We start from the raw sequence: 20,474 nt of genomic DNA on the forward strand, positions 1-20,474 counted from the left end.
TGCTAAATTGTCCCGTAGTGCCCAGAGATGTGCAGGTTAGGGTGGATTGGCCGTGCTAAATTGTCCCGTAGTGCCCAGGGATGTGCAGGTTAGGGTGCTGTTTAAAAACAGACAGCCCTCATACCGCGCCCACCTCCTGATAAAGATGTGGAATATTGATGTTTCCCCACTTTCCGGCGTCTTTCCCGCCCGTCCAGGTTTCCTGTTCTTCCTGATCCTGGGCGTCCTCTACATGTTCCGGCCCAACATCAACTTTGTCGCACCCGTGCAGGAGAAGGTGGTCTTCGGGATGTTCTTCCTGGGAGCTGTCCTCTGCCTCTTCTTCTCCTGGATTTTCCACACCGTCTACTGCCATTCCGAGAAGGTCTCTCGCACCTTCTCCAAGTAAGTCAGGAATGGGAGCGAAACCGGAAAAACAGCTCCCCCGGGAGGGAGTTACAGACCGGAATCTAATCGAGGGGTTCGGGGTGGGGTTTATATACAGAATAACAGATACCCCGGGAGGGAGTTACAGACCGGAATCTAATCGAGGGGTTCGGGGTGGGGTTTATATACAGAATAACAGATACCCCGGGAGGGAGTTACAGACTGGAATCTAATCCAGGGGTTCGGGGTGGTTTATATACAGAATAACAGATACCCGGGAGGGAGTTACAGACTGGAATCTAATCGAGGGGTTCGGGGTGGTTTATATACAGAATAACAGATACCCAGGAGGGAGTTACAGACTGGAATCTAATCGAGGGGTTCCGGGTGGTTTATATACAGAATAACAGATACCCAGGAGGGAGTTACAGACTGGAATCTAATCGAGGGGTTCGGGGTGGTTTATATACAGAATAACAGCTCCCTGGGAGGGAGTTACACACCGGAATCTAATCGAGGGGTTCGGGTTGGGGTTATATACAGAATAACACATACCCCGGGAGGGAGTTACAGACCGGAATCTAATCGAGGGGTTCGGGGTGGTTTATATACAGAATAACAGCTCCCCGGGAGGGAGTTACAGACTGGAATCTAATCGAGGGGTTCGGGGTGGTTTATATACAGAATAACAGCTCCCGGGAGGGAGTTACAGACTGGAATCTAATCGAGGGGTTCGGGGTGGTTTATATACAGAATAACAGATACCCCGGGAGGGAGTTACAGACCGGAATCTAATCGAGGGGTTCGGGGTGGTTTATATACAGAATAACAGATACCCCGGGAGGGAGTTACAGACCGGAATCTAATCGAGGGGTTCGGGGTGGTTTATATACAGAATAACAGATACCCTGGCAGGGGGTTACAGACTGGAATCTAATTGAGGGATTCAGGGTGGGGTTTATATTCAGAATACCAGCTCCCCGGGAGGGAGTTACAGACTGGAATCTAATCGAGGGGTTCGGGGTGGTTTATATACAGAATACCAGCTCCCCGGGAGGGAGTTACAGACTGGAATCTAATCGAGGGGTTCGGGGTGGTTTATATACAGAATAACAGCTCCCCGGGAGGGAGTTACAGACCGGAATCTAATCGAGGGGTTCGGGGTGGTTTATATACAGAGTAACAGATACCCCGGGAGGGAGTTACAGACTGGAATCTAATCGAGGGGTTTGGGGTGGGGTTTATATACAGAATAATAGATACCCCGGGGAGGGAGTTACAGACTGGAATCTAATCGAGGGGTTCGGGGTGGTTTATATACAGAATGACAGATACCCGGAAGGGAGTTACAGACTGGAATCTAATCGAGGGGTTCGGGGGGGTTTATATACAGAATAACAGCTCCGCGGCAGGGAGTTACAGACCAGAATCTAATCGAGGGGTTCGGGGTGGGGTTTATATACAGAATAACAGCTCCCCGGGAGGGAGTTACAGACTGGAATCTAATCGAGGGGTTCGGGGGGGTTTATATACAGAATAACAGATACCCCGGGAGGGAGCTACAGACTGGAATCTAATCGAGGGGTTCGGGGTGGATTATATACAGAATAACTGATACCCCGGGAGGGAGTTACAGACTGGAATCTAATCGAGGGGTTCGGGGTGGGGTATATACAGAATAACAGATACCCCGGGAGGGAGTTACAGACTGAAATCTAATCGAGGGGTTCGGGGTGGTTTATATACAGAATAACACATACCCCGGGAGGGAGTTACAGACTGGAATCTAATCGAGGGGTTCGGGGTGGTTTATATACAGAATACCAGCTCCCCGGGAGGGAGTTACAGACTGGAATCTAATCGAGGGGTTCGGGGTGGTTTATATACAGAATAACAGCTCCCCGGGAGGGAGTTACAGACCGGAATCTAATCGAGGGGTTCGGGGTGGTTTATATACAGAGTAACAGATACCCCGGGAGGGAGTTACAGACTGGAATCTAATCGAGGGGTTTGGGGTGGGGTTTATATACAGAATAATAGATACCCCGGGGAGGGAGTTACAGACTGGAATCTAATCGAGGGGTTCGGGGTGGTTTATATACAGAATGACAGATACCCGGAAGGGAGTTACAGACTGGAATCTAATCGAGGGGTTCGGGGGGGTTTATATACAGAATAACAGCTCCGCGGCAGGGAGTTACAGACCAGAATCTAATCGAGGGGTTCGGGGTGGGGTTTATATACAGAATAACAGCTCCCCGGGAGGGAGTTACAGACTGGAATCTAATCGAGGGGTTCGGGGGGGTTTATATACAGAATAACAGATACCCCGGGAGGGAGCTACAGACTGGAATCTAATCGAGGGGTTCGGGGTGGTTTATATACAGAATAACTGATACCCCGGGAGGGAGTTACAGACTGGAATCTAATTGAGGGATTCTGGGTGGGGTTTATATTCAGAATAACAGCTCCCCGGGAGGGAGTTACAGACTGGAATCTAATCGAGGGGTTCGGGGTGGGGTATATACAGAATAACAGATACCCCGGGAGGGAGTTACAGACTGAAATCTAATCGAGGGGTTCGGGGTGGTTTATATACAGAATAACAGATACCCCGGGAGGGAGTTACAGACTGGAATCTAATCGAGGGGTTCGGGGTGGGGTTCATATACTGAATAACAGATACCCCGGGAGGGAGTTACAGACTGGAATCTAATCGAGGGGTTCGGGGTGGGGTTCATATACAGAATAACAGATACCCCGGGAGGGAGTTACAGACTGGAATCTAATCGAGGGGTTCGGGGTGGGGTATATACAGAATAACAGATACCCCGGGAGGGAGTTACAGACTGAAATCTAATCGAGGGGTTCGGGGTGGTTTATATACAGAATAACAGATACACCGGGAGGGAGTTACAGACTGGAATCTAATCGAGGGGTTCGGGGTGGGGTTCATATACTGAATAACAGATACCCCGGGAGGGAGTTACAGACTGGAATCTAATCGAGGGGTTCGGGGTGGGGTTCATATACAGAATAACAGATACCCCGGGAGGGAGTTCCAGACTGGAATCTAATCGAGGGGTTCGGGGTGGGGTTTATATACAGAATAACAGATACCCCGGGAGGGAGTTACAGACTGGAATCTAAATGAGGAGTTCGGGGTGGTTTATATACAGAATAACAGATACCCCGGGAGGAAGTTACAGACTGGAATCTAATCGAGGGGTTCGGGGTGGTTTATATACAGAATAACAGCTCCCCGGGAGGGGGTTACAGACTGGAATCTAATCGAGGGGTTCGGGGTGGTTTATATACAGAATAACAGCTCCCCGGGAGGCAGTTACAGACCGGAATCTAATCGAGGGGTTCGGGGTGGTTTATATACAGAGTAACAGATACCCCGGGAGGGAGTTACAGACTGGAATCTAATCGAGGGGTTTGGGGTGGGGTTTATATACAGAATAACAGATACCCCGGGGAGGGAGTTACAGACTGGAATCTAATCGAGGGGTTCGGGGTGGTTTATATACAGAATGACAGATACCCGGAAGGGAGTTACAGACTGGAATCTAATCGAGGGGTTCGGGGGGGTTTATATACAGAATAACAGCTCCCCGGCAGGGAGTTACAGACCAGAATCTAATCGAGGGGTTCGGGGTGCGGGTTATATTCAGAATAACTGTTCCCCGCGAGGGAGTTACAGACCGGAATCTAATCGAGGGCTTCCGGGGGGTTTATATACAGAATAACAGATCCCCCGGAGGGAGTTACAGACTGGAATCTAATCGAGGGGTTCGGGGTGGGGTTTATATACAGAATAACAAATCCCCGGGAGGGAGTTACAGACTGGAATCTAATCGAGGGGTTCGGGGGGGTTTATATACAGAATAACAGATACCCCGGGAGGGAGCTACAGACTGGAATCTAATCGAGGGGTTCGGGGTGGTTTATATACAGAATAACTGATACCCCGGGAGGGAGTTACAGACTGGAATCTAATTGAGGGATTCAGGGTGGGGTTTATATTCAGAATAACAGCTCCCCGGGAGGGAGTTACAGACTGGAATCTAATCGAGGGGTTCGGGGTGGTTTATATACAGAATAACCGCTCGCCGGGACGGAGTTACAGAGTGGAATCTAATCGAGGGGTTCGGTGTGGTTTATATACAGAATAACAGATACCCGGGAGGGAGTTACAGACTGGAATCTAATCGAGGGGTTCGGGGTGGTTTATATACAGAATAACAGATACCCCGGGAGGGAGTTACAGACTGGAATCTAATCGAGGGGTTCGGGGTGGTTTATATACAGAATAACTGATACCCCGGGAGGGAGTTACAGACTGGAATCTAATTGAGGGATTCAGGGTGGGGTTTATATTCAGAATAACAGCTCCCCGGGAGGGAGTTACAGACTGGAATCTAATCGAGGGGTTCGGGGTGGTTTATATACAGAATAACCGCTCGCCGGGACGGAGTTACAGAGTGGAATCTAATCGAGGGGTTCGGTGTGGTTTATATACAGAATAACAGATACCCCGGGAGGGAGTTACAGACTGGAATCTAATCGAGGGGTTCGGGGTGGTTTATATACAGAATAACAGATACCCCGGGAGGGAGTTACAGACTGGAATCTAATCGAGGGGTTCGGGGTGGGGTATATACAGAATAACAGATACCCCGGGAGGGAGTTACAGACTGAAATCTAATCGAGGGGTTCGGGGTGGTTTATATACAGAATAACAGATACCCCGGGAGGGAGTTACAGACTGGAATCTAATCGAGGGGTTCGGGGTGGGGTTCATATACTGAATAACAGATACCCCGGGAGGGAGTTACAGACTGGAATCTAATCGAGGGGTTCGGGGTGGGGTTATATATAGAATAACAGATACCCCGGGAGGGAGTTACAGACTGGAATCTAATCGAGGGGTTCGGGGTGGTTTATATACAGAATAACAGCTCCCCGGCAGGGAGTTACAGACCAGAACCTAATCGAGGGGTTCGGGGTGGGATTTATAGACAGAATAACAGTTCCCCCGGAGGGAGTTACAGACTGGAATCTAATCGAGGGCTTCCGGGGGATTTATATACAGAATAACAGATCCCCGGGAGGGAGTTTCAGACTGGAATCTAATCGAGGGGTTCGGGGTGGGGTTTATATACAGAATAACAGATACCCCGGGAGGGAGTTACAGACTGGAATCTAATCGAGGAGTTCGGGGTGGTTTATATACAGAATAACAGAAACCACGGGAGGGAGTTACTGACTGGAATCTAATCGAGGGGTTCGGGGTGGGGTTATATATAGAATAACAGATACCCCGGGAGGGAGTTACAGACTGGAATCTAATCGAGGGGTTCGGGGTGGTTTATATACAGAATAACAGCTCCCCGGCAGGGAGTTACAGACCAGAACCTAATCGAGGGGTTCGGGGTGGGATTTATAGACAGAATAACAGTTCCCCCGGAGGGAGTTACAGACTGGAATCTAATCGAGGGCTTCCGGGGGATTTATATACAGAATAACAGATCCCCGGGAGGGAGTTACAGACTGGAATCTAATCGAGGGCTTCTGGGGGGTTTATATACAGAATAACATCTTCCCGGGAGGGAGTTACTGACTGGAATCTAATCGAGGGGTTCGGGTTGGGGTTTATATACAGAATAACAGATACCTTGGGAGGGAGCTACAGACTGGAATCTAATCGAGGGGTTCGGGGTGGTTTATATACAGAATAACTGATACCCCGGGAGGGAGTTACAGACTGAAATCTAATCGAGGGATTCAGGGTGGGGTTTATATTCAGAATAACAGCTCCCGGGAGGGAGTTACAGACTGGAATCTAATCGAGGGGTTCGGGGTGGTTTATATACAGAATAACCGCTCCCCGGGACGGAGTTACAGACTGGAATCTAATCGAGGGGTTCGGTGTGGTTTATATACAGAATAACAGATATCCCGGGAGGGAGTTACAGACTGGAATCTAATCGAGGGGTTCGGGGTGGTTTATATACAGAATAACAGATACCCCGGGAGGGAGTTTCAGACTGGAATCTAATCGAGGGGTTCGGGGTGGCGTATATGCAGAATAACAGATATCCCGGGAGGGAGTTACAGACTGAAATCTAATCGAGGGGTTCTGGGTGGTTTATATACAGAATAACAGATACCCCGGGAGGGAGTTACAGACTGGAATCTAATCGAGGGGTTCGGGGTGCGGTTCATATACAGAATAGCAGATACCCCGGGAGGGAGTTACAGACTGGAATCTAATCGAGGGATTCGGGGTGGGGTTCATATACAGAATAACAGATACCCCGGGAGGGAGTTACAGACTGGAATCTAATCGAGGGGTTCGGGGTGGGGTTTATATACAGAATAACAGATACCCCGGGAGGGAGTTACAGACTGGAATCTAATCGAGGGGTTCGGGTTGGGGTTATATACAGAATAACAGATACCCCGGAGGGAGTTACAGACCGGAATCTAATCGAGGGGTTCGGGGTGGTTTACATACAGAATAACAGCTCCCCGGGAGGGAGTTACAGACTGGAATCTAATTGAGGGGTTCGGGGTGGTTTATATACAGAATAACCGATACCCCGGGAGGAAGTTACAGACCGGAATCTAATCGAGGGGTTCGGGGTGGGGTTTATATACAGAATAACGGATACCCAGGGAGGGGGTTACAGACCGGAATCTAATTGAGGGGTTCGGGGTGGTTTATATACAGAATAACAGATACCCCGGGAGGGTGTTACAGACCGGAATCTAATCGAGGGGTTCGGGGTGGTTTATATACAGAATAACAGATACCCCGGCAGGGGGTTACAGACTGGAATCTAATCGAGGGGTTCGGGGTGGTTTATATACAGAATACCAGCTCCCCGGAAGGGAGTTACAGACTGGAATCTAATCGAGGTGTTCGGGGTGGTTTATATACAGAATAACACATACCCCGGGAGGGAGTTACAGACTGGAATCTAATCGAGGGGTTCGGGTGGTTTATATACAGAATAACAGCTCCCCGGGAGGGAGTTACAGACTGGAATCTAATCGAGGGGTTCGGGGTGGTTTATATACAGAATAACAGATACCCCGGGAGGGAGTTACAGACCGGAATCTAATCGAGGGGTTCTGGGTGGTTTATATACAGAGTAACAGATACCCCGGGAGGGAGTTACAGACTGGAATCTAATCGAGGGGTTTGGGGTGGGGTTTATATACAGAATAACAGATACCCCGGGGAGGGAGTTACAGACTGGAATTTAATCGAGGGGTTCGGGGTGGTTTATATACAGAATGACAGATACCCGGAAGGGAGTTACAGACTGGAATCTAATCGAGGGGTTCGGGGGGGTTTATATACAGAATAACAGCTCTCCGGCAGGGAGTTACAGACCAGAATCTAATCGAGGGGTTCGGGGTGGGGTTTATATACAGAATAACAGCTCCCCGGGAGGGAGTTACAGACCGGAATCTAATCGAGGGATTCAGGGTGCGGGTTATATTCAGAATAACAGTTCCCCGGGAGGGAGTTACAGACCGGAATCTAATCGAGGGCTTCCGGGGGGTTTATATACATAATAACAGATCCCCGGGAGGGAGTTACAGACTGGAATCTAATCGAGGGCTGCTGGGGGGTTTATATACAGAACAACAGATCCCCGGGAGGGAGTTACAGACTGGAATCTAATCGAGGGGTTCGGGGTGGGGTTTATATACAGAATAACAGCTCCCCGGGAGGGAGTTACAGACTGGAATCTAATCGAGGGGTTCGGGGGGGTTTATATACAGAATAACAGATACCCCGGGAGGGAGCTACAGACTGGAATCTAATCGAGGGGTTCGGGGTGGTTTATATACAGAATAACAGATACCCCGGGAGGGAGTTACAGACTGGAATCTAATCGAGGGGTTCGGGGTGGGGTATATACAGAATAACAGATACCCCGGGAGGGAGTTACAGACTGAAATCTAATCGAGGGGTTCGGGGTGGTTTATATACAGAATAACAGATACCCCGGGAGGGAGTTACAGACTGGAATCTAATCGAGGGGTTCGGGGTGGGGTTCATATACTGAATAACAGATACCCCGGGAGGGAGTTACAGACTGGAATCTAATCGAGGGGTTCGGGGTGGGGTTCATATACAGAATAACAGATACCCCGGGAGGGAGTTCCAGACTGGAATCTAATCGAGGGGTTCGGGGTGGGGTTTATATACAGAATAACAGATACCCCGGGAGGGAGTTACAGACTGGAATCTAATCGAGGAGTTCGGGGTGGTTTATATACAGAATAACAGATACCCCGGAAGGGAGTTACAGACCGGAATCTAATCGAGGGGTTCGGAGTGGGGTTTATATACAGAATAAAGGATACCCAGGGAGGGAGTTACAGACCGGAATCTAATCGAGGCATTCGGGGTGGTTTATATAAAGAATAACAGATACCCCGGTAGGGGGTTACAGACTGGTATCTAATCGAGGGGTTCGGGGTGGTTTATATACAGAATACCAGCTCCCCAGGAGGGAGTTACAGACTGGAATCTAATCGAGGGGTTCGGGGTGGTTTATATACAGAATGACAGATACCCGGGAGGGGGTTACAGACTGGAATCTAATCGAGGGGTTCGGAGTGGTTTATATACAGAATAACAGCTCCCCGGCAGGGAGTTACAGACCAAACCTAATCGAGGGGTTCGGGGTGGGATTTATATACAGAAAATCAGTTCCCCCGGAGGGAGTTACAGACTGGAATCTAATCGAGGGCTTCCGGGGGATTTATATACAGAATAACAGATCCCCGGGAGGGAGTTACAGACTGGAATCTAATCGAGGGCTTCTGGGGGGTTTATATACAGAATAACATCTTCCCGGGAGGGAGTTACTGACTGGAATCTAATCGAGGGGTTCGGGTTGGGGTTTATATACAGAATAACAGATACCTTGGGAGGGAGCTACAGACTGGAATCTAATCGAGGGGTTCGGGGTGGCTTATATACAGAATAACTGATACCCCGGGAGGGAGTTACAGACTGAAATCTAATCGAGGGATTCAGGGTGGGGTTTATATTCAGAATAACAGCTCCCCGGGAGGGAGTTACAGACTGGAATCTAATCGAGGGGTTCGGGGTGGTTTATATACAGAATAACCGCTCCCCGGGACGGAGTTACAGACTGGAATCTAATCGAGGGGTTCGGTGTGGTTTATATACAGAATAACAGATATCCCGGGAGGGAGTTACAGACTGGAATCTAATCGAGGGGTTCGGGGTGGTTTATATACAGAATAACAGATACCCCGGGAGGGAGTTTCAGACTGGAATCTAATCGAGGGGTTCGGGGTGGCGTATATGCAGAATAACAGATATCCCGGGAGGGAGTTACAGACTGAAATCTAATCGAGGGGTTCTGGGTGGTTTATATACAGAATAACAGATACCCCGGGAGGGAGTTACAGACTGGAATCTAATCGAGGGGTTCGGGGTGCGGTTCATATACAGAATAGCAGATACCCCGGGAGGGAGTTACAGACTGGAATCTAATCGAGGGATTCGGGGTGGGGTTCATATACAGAATAACAGATACCCCGGGAGGGAGTTCCAGACTGGAATCTAATCGAGGGGTTCGGGGTGGGGTTTATATACAGAATAACAGATACCCGGGAGGGAGTTACAGACCGGAATCTAATCGAGGGATTCGGGTTGGGGTTATATACAGAATAACAGATACCCACGGAGGGAGTTACAGACCGGAATCTAATCGAGGGGTTCGGGGTGGTTTACATACAGAATAACAGCTCCCCGGGAGGGAGTTACAGACTGGAATCTAATCGAGGGGTTCGGGGTGGTTTATATACAGAATAACAGATACCCCGGGAGGAAGTTACAGACCGGAATCTAATCGAGGGGTTCGGGGTGGGGTTTATATACAGAATAACGGATACCCAGGGAGGGGGTTACAGACCGGAATCTAATTGAGGGGTTCGGGGTGGTTTATATACAGAATAACAGATACCCCGGGAGGGTGTTACAGACCGGAATCTAATCGAGGGGTTCGGGGTGGTTTATATACAGAATAACAGATACCCCGGCAGGAGGTTACAGACTGGAATCTAATCGAGGGGTTCGGGGTGGTTTATATACAGAATACCAGCTCCCCGGAAGGGAGTTACAGACTGGAATCTAATCGAGGTGTTCGGGGTGGTTTATATACAGAATAACACATACCCCGGGAGGGAGTTACAGACTGGAATCTAATCGAGGGGTTCGGGTGGTTTATATACAGAATAACAGCTCCCCGGGAGGGAGTTACAGACTGGAATCTAATCGAGGGGTTCGGGGTGGTTTATATACAGAATAACAGATACCCCGGGAGGGAGTTACAGACCGGAATCTAATCGAGGGGTTCTGGGTGGTTTATATACAGAGTAACAGATACCCCGGGAGGGAGTTACAGACTGGAATCTAATCGAGGGGTTTGGGGTGGGGTTTATATACAGAATAACAGATACCCCGGGGAGGGAGTTACAGACTGGAATTTAATCGAGGGGTTCGGGGTGGTTTATATACAGAATGACAGATACCCGGAAGGGAGTTACAGACTGGAATCTAATCGAGGGGTTCGGGGGGGTTTATATACAGAATAACAGCTCTCCGGCAGGGAGTTACAGACCGGAATCTAATCGAGGGATTCAGGGTGCGGGTTATATTCAGAATAACAGTTCCCCGGGAGGGAGTTACAGACCGGAATCTAATCGAGGGCTTCCGGGGGGTTTATATACATAATAACAGATCCCCGGGAGGGAGTTACAGACTGGAATCTAATCGAGGGCTGCTGGGGGGTTTATATACAGAATAACAGATCCCCGGGAGGGAGTTACAGACTGGAATCTAATCGAGGGGTTCGGGGTGGGGTTTATATACAGAATAACAGCTCCCCGGGAGGGAGTTACAGACTGGAATCTAATCGAGGGGTTCGGGGGGGTTTATATACAGAATAACAGATACCCCGGGAGGGAGCTACAGACTGGAATCTAATCGAGGGGTTCGGGTGGTTTATATACAGAATAACAGATACCCCGGGAGGGAGTTACAGACTGGAATCTAATCGAGGGGTTCGGGGTGGGGTATATACAGAATAACAGATACCCGGGAGGGAGTTACAGACTGAAATCTAATCGAGGGGTTCGGGGTGGTTTATATACAGAATAACAGATACCCCGGGAGGGAGTTACAGACTGGAATCTAATCGAGGGGTTCGGGGTGGGGTTTATATACTGAATAACAGATACCCCGGGAGGGAGTTACAGACTGGAATCTAATCGAGGGGTTCGGGGTGGGGTTCATATACAGAATAACAGATACCCCGGGAGGGAGTTCCAGACTGGAATCTAATCGAGGGGTTCGGGGTGGGGTTTATATACAGAATAACAGATACCCCGGGAGGGAGTTACAGACTGGAATCTAATCGAGGAGTTCGGGGTGGTTTATATACAGAATAACAGATACCCCGGAAGGGAGTTACAGACCGGAATCTAATCGAGGGGTTCGGAGTGGGGTTTATATACAGAATAAAGGATACCCAGGGAGGGAGTTACAGACCGGAATCTAATCGAGGCATTCGGGGTGGTTTATATAAAGAATAACAGATACCCCGGTAGGGGGTTACAGACTGGTATCTAATCGAGGGGTTCGGGGTGGTTTATATACAGAATACCAGCTCCCCGGGAGGGAGTTACAGACTGGAATCTAATCGAGGGGTTCGGGGTGGTTTATATACAGAATGACAGATACCCGGGAGGGGGTTACAGACTGGAATCTAATCGAGGGGTTCGGAGTGGTTTATATACAGAATAACAGCTCCCCGGCAGGGAGTTACAGACCAAACCTAATCGAGGGGTTCGGGGTGGGATTTATATACAGAATAACAGTTCCCCCGGAGGGAGTTACAGACTGGAATCTAATCGAGGGCTTCCGGGGGATTTATATACAGAATAACAGATCCCCGGGAGGGAGTTACAGACTGGAATCTAATCGAGGGCTTCTGGGGGGTTTATATACAGAATAACATCTTCCCGGGAGGGAGTTACTGACTGGAATCTAATCGAGGGGTTCGGGTTGGGGTTTATATACAGAATAACAGATACCTTGGGAGGGAGCTACAGACTGGAATCTAATCGAGGGGTTCGGGGTGGCTTATATACAGAATAACTGATACCCCGGGAGGGAGTTACAGACTGAAATCTAATCGAGGGATTCAGGGTGGGGTTTATATTCAGAATAACAGCTCCCCGGGAGGGAGTTACAGACTGGAATCTAATCGAGGGGTTCTGGGTGGTTTATATACAGAGTAACAGATACCCCGGGAGGGAGTTACAGACTGGAATCTAATCGAGGGGTTTGGGGTGGGGTTTATATACAGAATAACAGATACCCCGGGGAGGGAGTTACAGACTGGAATTTAATCGAGGGGTTCGGGGTGGTTTATATACAGAATGACAGATACCCGGAAGGGAGTTACAGACTGGAATCTAATCGAGGGGTTCGGGGGGGTTTATATACAGAATAACAGCTCTCCGGCAGGGAGTTACAGACCGGAATCTAATCGAGGGATTCAGGGTGCGGGTTATATTCAGAATAACAGTTCCCCGGGAGGGAGTTACAGACCGGAATCTAATCGAGGGCTTCCGGGGGGTTTATATACATAATAACAGATCCCCGGGAGGGAGTTACAGACTGGAATCTAATCGAGGGCTGCTGGGGGGTTTATATACAGAATAACAGATCCCCGGGAGGGAGTTACAGACTGGAATCTAATCGAGGGGTTCGGGGTGGGGTTTATATACAGAATAACAGCTCCCCGGGAGGGAGTTACAGACTGGAATCTAATCGAGGGGTTCGGGGGGGTTTATATACAGAATAACAGATACCCCGGGAGGGAGCTACAGACTGGAATCTAATCGAGGGGTTCGGGGTGGTTTATATACAGAATAACAGATACCCCGGGAGGGAGTTACAGACTGGAATCTAATCGAGGGGTTCGGGGTGGGGTATATACAGAATAACAGATACCCCGGGAGGGAGTTACAGACTGAAATCTAATCGAGGGGTTCGGGGTGGTTTATATACAGAATAACAGATACCCCGGGAGGGAGTTACAGACTGGAATCTAATCGAGGGGTTCGGGGTGGGGTTCATATACTGAATAACAGATACCCCGGGAGGGAGTTACAGACTGGAATCTAATCGAGGGGTTCGGGGTGGGGTTCATATACAGAATAACAGATACCCCGGGAGGGAGTTCCAGACTGGAATCTAATCGAGGGGTTCGGGGTGGGGTTTATATACAGAATAACAGATACCCCGGGAGGGAGTTACAGACTGGAATCTAATCGAGGAGTTCGGGGTGGTTTATATACAGAATAACAGATACCCCGGAAGGGAGTTACAGACCGGAATCTAATCGAGGGGTTCGGAGTGGGGTTTATATACAGAATAAAGGATACCCAGGGAGGGAGTTACAGACCGGAATCTAATCGAGGCATTCGGGGTGGTTTATATAAAGAATAACAGATACCCCGGTAGGGGGTTACAGACTGGTATCTAATCGAGGGGTTCGGGGTGGTTTATATACAGAATACCAGCTCCCCGGGAGGGAGTTACAGACTGGAATCTAATCGAGGGGTTCGGGGTGGTTTATATACAGAATGACAGATACCCGGGAGGGGGTTACAGACTGGAATCTAATCGAGGGGTTCGGAGTGGTTTATATACAGAATAACAGCTCCCCGGCAGGGAGTTACAGACCAAACCTAATCGAGGGGTTCGGGGTGGGATTTATATACAGAATAACAGTTCCCCCGGAGGGAGTTACAGACTGGAATCTAATCGAGGGCTTCCGGGGGATTTATATACAGAATAACAGATCCCCGGGAGGGAGTTACAGACTGGAATCTAATCGAGGGCTTCTGGGGGGTTTATATACAGAATAACATCTTCCCGGGAGGGAGTTACTGACTGGAATCTAATCGAGGGGTTCGGGTTGGGGTTTATATACAGAATAACAGATACCTTGGGAGGGAGCTACAGACTGGAATCTAATCGAGGGGTTCGGGGTGGCTTATATACAGAATAACTGATACCCCGGGAGGGAGTTACAGACTGAAATCTAATCGAGGGATTCAGGGTGGGGTTTATATTCAGAATAACAGCTCCCCGGGAGGGAGTTACAGACTGGAATCTAATCGAGGGGTTCGGGGTGGTTTATATACAGAATAACCGCTCCCCGGGACGGAGTTACAGACTGGAATCTAATCGAGGGGTTCGGTGTGGTTTATATACAGAATAACAGATATCCCGGGAGGGAGTTACAGACTGGAATCTAATCGAGGGGTTCGGGGTGGTTTATATACAGAATAACAGATACCCCGGGAGGGAGTTTCAGACTGGAATCTAATCGAGGGGTTCGGGGTGGCGTATATGCAGAATAACAGATATCCCGGGAGGGAGTTACAGACTGAAATCTAATCGAGGGGTTCTGGGTGGTTTATATACAGAATAACAGATACCCCGGGAGGGAGTTACAGACTGGAATCTAATCGAGGGGTTCGGGGTGCGGTTCATATACAGAATAGCAGATACCCCGGGAGGGAGTTACAGACTGGAATCTAATCGAGGGATTCGGGGTGGGGTTCATATACAGAATAACAGATACCCCGGGAGGGAGTTCCAGACTGGAATCTAATCGAGGGGTTCGGGGTGGGGTTTATATACAGAATAACAGATACCCCGGGAGGGAGTTACAGACCGGAATCTAATCGAGGGATTCGGGTTGGGGTTATATACAGAATAACAGATACCCACGGAGGGAGTTACAGACCGGAATCTAATCGAGGGGTTCGGGGTGGTTTACATACAGAATAACAGCTCCCCGGGAGGGAGTTACAGACTGGAATCTAATCGAGGGGTTCGGGGTGGTTTATATACAGAATAACAGATACCCCGGGAGGAAGTTACAGACCGGAATCTAATCGAGGGGTTCGGGGTGGGGTTTATATACAGAATAACGGATACCCAGGGAGGGGGTTACAGACCGGAATCTAATTGAGGGGTTCGGGGTGGTTTATATACAGAATAACAGATACCCCAGGAGGGAGTTACAGACCGGAATCTAATCGAGGGGTTCGGGGTGGTTTATATACAGAATAACAGATACCCCGGCAGGGGGTTACAGACTGGAATCTAATCGAGGGGTTCGGGGTGGTTTATATACAGAATACCAGCTCCCCGGAAGGGAGTTACAGACTGGAATCTAATCGAGGGGATCGGGGTGGTTTATATACAGAATAACACATACCCCGGGAGGGAGTTACAGACTGGAATCTAATCGAGGGGTTCGGGGTGGTTTATATACAGAATAACAGATCCCCGGGAGGGAGTTACAGACTGGAATCTAATCGAGGGGTTCGGGGTGGTTTATATACAGAATAACTGATACCCCGGGAGGGAGTTACAGACCGGAATCTAATCGAGGGGTTCGGGGTGGTTTATATACAGAGTAACAGATACCGGGAGGGGGTTACAGACTGGAATCTAATTGAGGGGTTCTGGGTGGTTTATATACAGAATAACAGATACCCCGGGAGGGAGTTACAGACTGGAATCTAATCGAGGGGTTTGGGGTGGGGTTTATATGCAGAATAACAGATACCCCGGGGAGGGAGTTCCAGACTGGAATCTAATCGAGGGGTTCGGGGTGGTTTATATACAGAATGACAGATACCCGGAGGGAGTTACAGACTGGAATCTAATCGAGGGGTTCGGGGTGGTTTATATACAGAATAACAGATACCCCGAGAGGGAGTTACAGACTGGAATCTTATCGAGGCGTTCGGGGTGGGGTTTATATACAGAATGACAGATACCCCGGGGAGGGAGTTACAGACTGGAATCTAATCGAGGGGTTCGGGGTGGTTTATATACAGAATGACAGATACCCGGAAGGGAGTTACAGACTGGAATCTAATCGAGGGGTTCGGGGTGGTTTATATACAGAATAACAGCTCCCCGGCAGGGAGTTACAGACCAGAACCTAATCGAGGGGTTCGGGGTGGGATTTATATACAGAATAACAGTTCCCCCGGAGGGAGTTACAGACTGGAATCTAATCGAGGGCTTCCGGGGGATTTTTTTACAGAATAACAGATCCCCGGGAGGGAGTTACAGACTGGAATCTAATCGAGGGCTTCTGGGGGATTTATATACAGAATAACATCTTCCCGGGAGGGAGTTACTGACTGGAATCTAATCGAGGGGTTCGGGTTGGGGTTTATATACAGAATAACAGATACCTTGGGAGGGAGCTACAGACTGGAATCTAATCGAGGGGTTCGGGGTGGTTTATATACAGAATAACTGATACCCCGGGAGGGAGTTACAGACTGAAATCTAATCGAGGGATTCAGGGTGGGGTTTATATTCAGAATAACAGCTCCCCGGGAGGGAGTTACAGACTGGAATCTAATCGAGGGGTTCGGGGTGGTTTATATACAGAATAACCGCTCCCCGGGACGGAGTTACAGACTGGAATCTAATCGAGGGGTTTGGTGTGGTTTATATACAGAATAACAGATATCCCGGGAGGGAGTTACAGACTGGAATCTAATCGAGGGGTTCGGGGTGGTTTATATACAGAATAACAGATACCCCGGGAGGGAGTTTCAGACTGGAATCTAATCGAGGGGTTCGGGGTGGCGTATATGCAGAATAACAGATATCCCGGGAGGGAGTTACAGACTGAAATCTAATCGAGGGGTTCTGGGTGGTTTATATACAGAATAACAGATACCCCGGGAGGGAGTTACAGACTGGAATCTAATCGAGGGGTTCGGGGTGCGGTTCATATACAGAATAGCAGATACCCCGGGAGGGAGTTACAGACTGGAATCTAATCGAGGGATTCGGGGTGGGGTTCATATACAGAATAACAGATACCCCGGGAGGGAGTTACAGACTGGAATCTAATCGAGGGGTTCGGGGTGGGGTTTATATACAGAATAACAGATACCCCGGGAGGGAGTTACAGACCGGAATCTAATCGAGGGGTTCGGGTTGGGGTTATATACAGAATAACAGATACCCCGGAGGGAGTTACAGACCGGAATCTAATCGAGGGGTTCGGGGTGGTTTACATACAGAATAACAGCTCCCCGGAGGGAGTTACAGACTGGAATCTAATCGAGGGGTTCGGGGTGGTTTATATACAGAATAACAGATACCCCGGGAGGAAGTTACAGACCGGAATCTAATCGAGGGGTTCGGGGTGGGGTTTATATACAGAATAACGGATACCCAGGGAGGGGGTTACAGACCGGAATCTAATTGAGGGGTTCGGGGTGGTTTATATACAGAATAACAGATACCCCGGGAGGGAGTTACAGACCGGAATCTAATCGAGGGGTTCGGGGTGGTTTATATACAGAATAACAGATACCCCGGCAGGGGGTTACAGACTGGAATCTAATCGAGGGGTTCGGGGTGGTTTATATACAGAATACCAGCTCCCCGGAAGGGAGTTACAGACTGGAATCTAATCGAGGTGTTCGGGGTGGTTTATATACAGAATAACACATACCCCGGGAGGGAGTTACAGACTGGAATCTAATCGAGGGGTTCGGGGTGGTTTATATACAGAATAACAGCTCCCCGGGAGGGAGTTACAGACTGGAATCTAATCGAGGGGTTCGGGGTGGTTTATATACAGAATAACAGATACCCCGGGAGGGAGTTACAGACCGGAATCTAATCGAGGGGTTCTGGGTGGTTTATATACAGAGTAACAGATACCCCGGGAGGGAGTTACAGACTGGAATCTAATCGAGGGGTTTGGGGTGGGGTTTATATACAGAATAACAGATACCCCGGGGAGGGAGTTACAGACTGGAATCTAATCGAGGGGTTCGGGGTGGTTTATATACAGAATGACAGATACCCGGAAGGGAGTTACAGACTGGAATCTAATCGAGGGGTTCGGGGGGGTTTATATACAGAATAACAGCTCTCCGGCAGGGAGTTACAGACCAGAATCTAATCGAGGGGTTCGGGGTGGGGTTTATATACAGAATAACAGCTCCCCGGGAGGGAGTTACAGACCGGAATCTAATCGAGGGATTCAGGGTGCGGGTTATATTCAGAATAACAGTTCCCCGGGAGGGAGTTACAGACCGGAATCTAATCGAGGGCTTCCGGGGGGTTTATATACATAATAACAGATCCCCGGGAGGGAGTTACAGACTGGAATCTAATTGAGGGCTGCTGGGGGGTTTATATACAGAATAACAGATCCCCGGGAGGGAGTTACAGACTGGAATCGAATCGAGGGGTTCGGGGTGGGGTTTATATACAGAATAACAGCTCCCCGGGAGGGAGTTACAGACTGGAATCTAATCGAGGGGTTCGGGGGGGTTTATATACAGAATAACAGATACCCCGGGAGGGAGCTACAGACTGGAATCTAATCGAGGGGTTCGGGGTGGTTTATATACAGAATAACTGATAGCCCGGGAGGGAGTTACAGACTGGAATCTAATCGAGGGGTTCGGGGTGGTTTATATACAGAATAACCGCTCCCCGGGACGGAGTTACAGAGTGGAATCTAATCGAGGGGTTCGGTGTGGTTTATATACAGAATAACAGATACCCCGGGAGGGGGTTACAGACTGGAATCTAAATGAGGGGTTTGGGGTGGTTTATATACAGAATAACAGATACCCCGGGAGGGAGTTACAGACTGGAATCTAATCGAGGGGTTCGGGGTGGGGTATATACAGAATAACAGATACCCCGGGAGGGAGTTACAGACTGAAATCTAATCGAGGGGTTCGGGGTGGGGTTCATATACTGAATAACAGATACCCCGGGAGGGAGTTACAGACTGGAATCTAATCGAGGGGTTCGGGGTGGGGTTCATATACAGAATAACAGATACCCCGGGAGGGAGTTCCAGACTGGAATCTAATCGAGGGGTTCGGGGTGGGGTTTATATACAGAATAACAGATACCCGGGAGGGAGTTACAGACTGAAATCTAATCGAGGAGTTCGGGGTGGTTTATATACAGAATAACAGAAACCACGGGAGGGAGTTACTGACTGGAATCTAATCGAGGTGTTCGGGGTGGGGTTATATATAGAATAACAGATACCCCGGGAGGGAGTTACAGACTGGAATCTAATCGAGGGGTTCGGGGTGGTTTATATGCAGAATAACAGCTCCCCGGGAGGGAGTTACAGACCGGAATATAATCGAGGGGTTCGGGGTGGTTTATATACAGAATAACAGATACCCCGGGAGGGAGTTACAGACCGGAATCTAATCGAGGGGTTCGGGGTGGGTTTATATACAGAATAACAGATACCCGGGAGGGGGTTACAGACTGGTATCTAATCGAGGGGTTCGGGGTGGTTTATACACAGAATACCAGCTCCCGGGGAGTGAGTTACAGACTGGAATCGAATCGAGGGGTTCGGGGTGGTTTATATACAGAATGACAGATACCCGGAAGGGAGTTACAGATGGGAATCTAATCGAGGGGTTCGGGGTGGTTTATATACAGAATAACCGCTCCTCGGGACGGAGTTACAGAGTGGAATCTAATCGAGGGGTTCGGTGTGGTTTATATACAGAATAACAGATACCCCGGGAGGGAGTTACAGACTGGAATCTAATCGAGGGGTTCGGGGTGGTTTATATACAGAATAACAGATACCCGGGAGGGAGTTACAGACTGGAATCTAATCGAGGGGTTCGGGGTGGGGTATATACAGAATAACAGATACCCCGGGAGGGAGTTACAGACTGAAATCTAATCGAGGGGTTCGGGGTGGTTTATATACAGAATAACAGATACCCCGGAGGGAGTTACAGACTGGAATCTAATCGAGGGGTTCGGGGTGGTTTATATACAGAATACCAGCTCCCCGGAAGGGAGTTACAGACTGGAATCTAATCGAGGTGTTCGGGGTGGTTTATATACAGAATAACACATACCCCGGGAGGGAGTTACAGACTGGAATCTAATCGAGGGGTTCGGGGTGGTT

At 49.1% G+C, this 20,474-nt stretch overlaps 1 protein-coding gene across 1 annotated transcript in view; it reads left to right on the forward strand.

The window, feature by feature from the left end:
* LOC132810331 (adiponectin receptor protein 1-like) overlaps positions 1-384 on the forward strand; it is a gene marked incomplete at its 3' end in the record, with an annotated part of 39,414 nt that extends 39,030 nt beyond the window's left edge. The window contains exon 4 of the mRNA XM_060822649.1: positions 198-384. Coding sequence (XP_060678632.1) covers positions 198-384 — 187 coding nt within the window. The remainder of the gene's footprint in view (positions 1-197) is intronic.
* Between the last annotated feature and the right edge of the window lie 20,090 nt (positions 385-20,474).

The sequence above is a fragment of the Hemiscyllium ocellatum genome, unplaced genomic scaffold (assembly GCF_020745735.1).
Source record: "Hemiscyllium ocellatum isolate sHemOce1 unplaced genomic scaffold, sHemOce1.pat.X.cur. scaffold_1634_pat_ctg1, whole genome shotgun sequence".
In the NCBI taxonomy this organism is placed as follows: Eukaryota; Metazoa; Chordata; class Chondrichthyes; order Orectolobiformes; family Hemiscylliidae; genus Hemiscyllium; species Hemiscyllium ocellatum.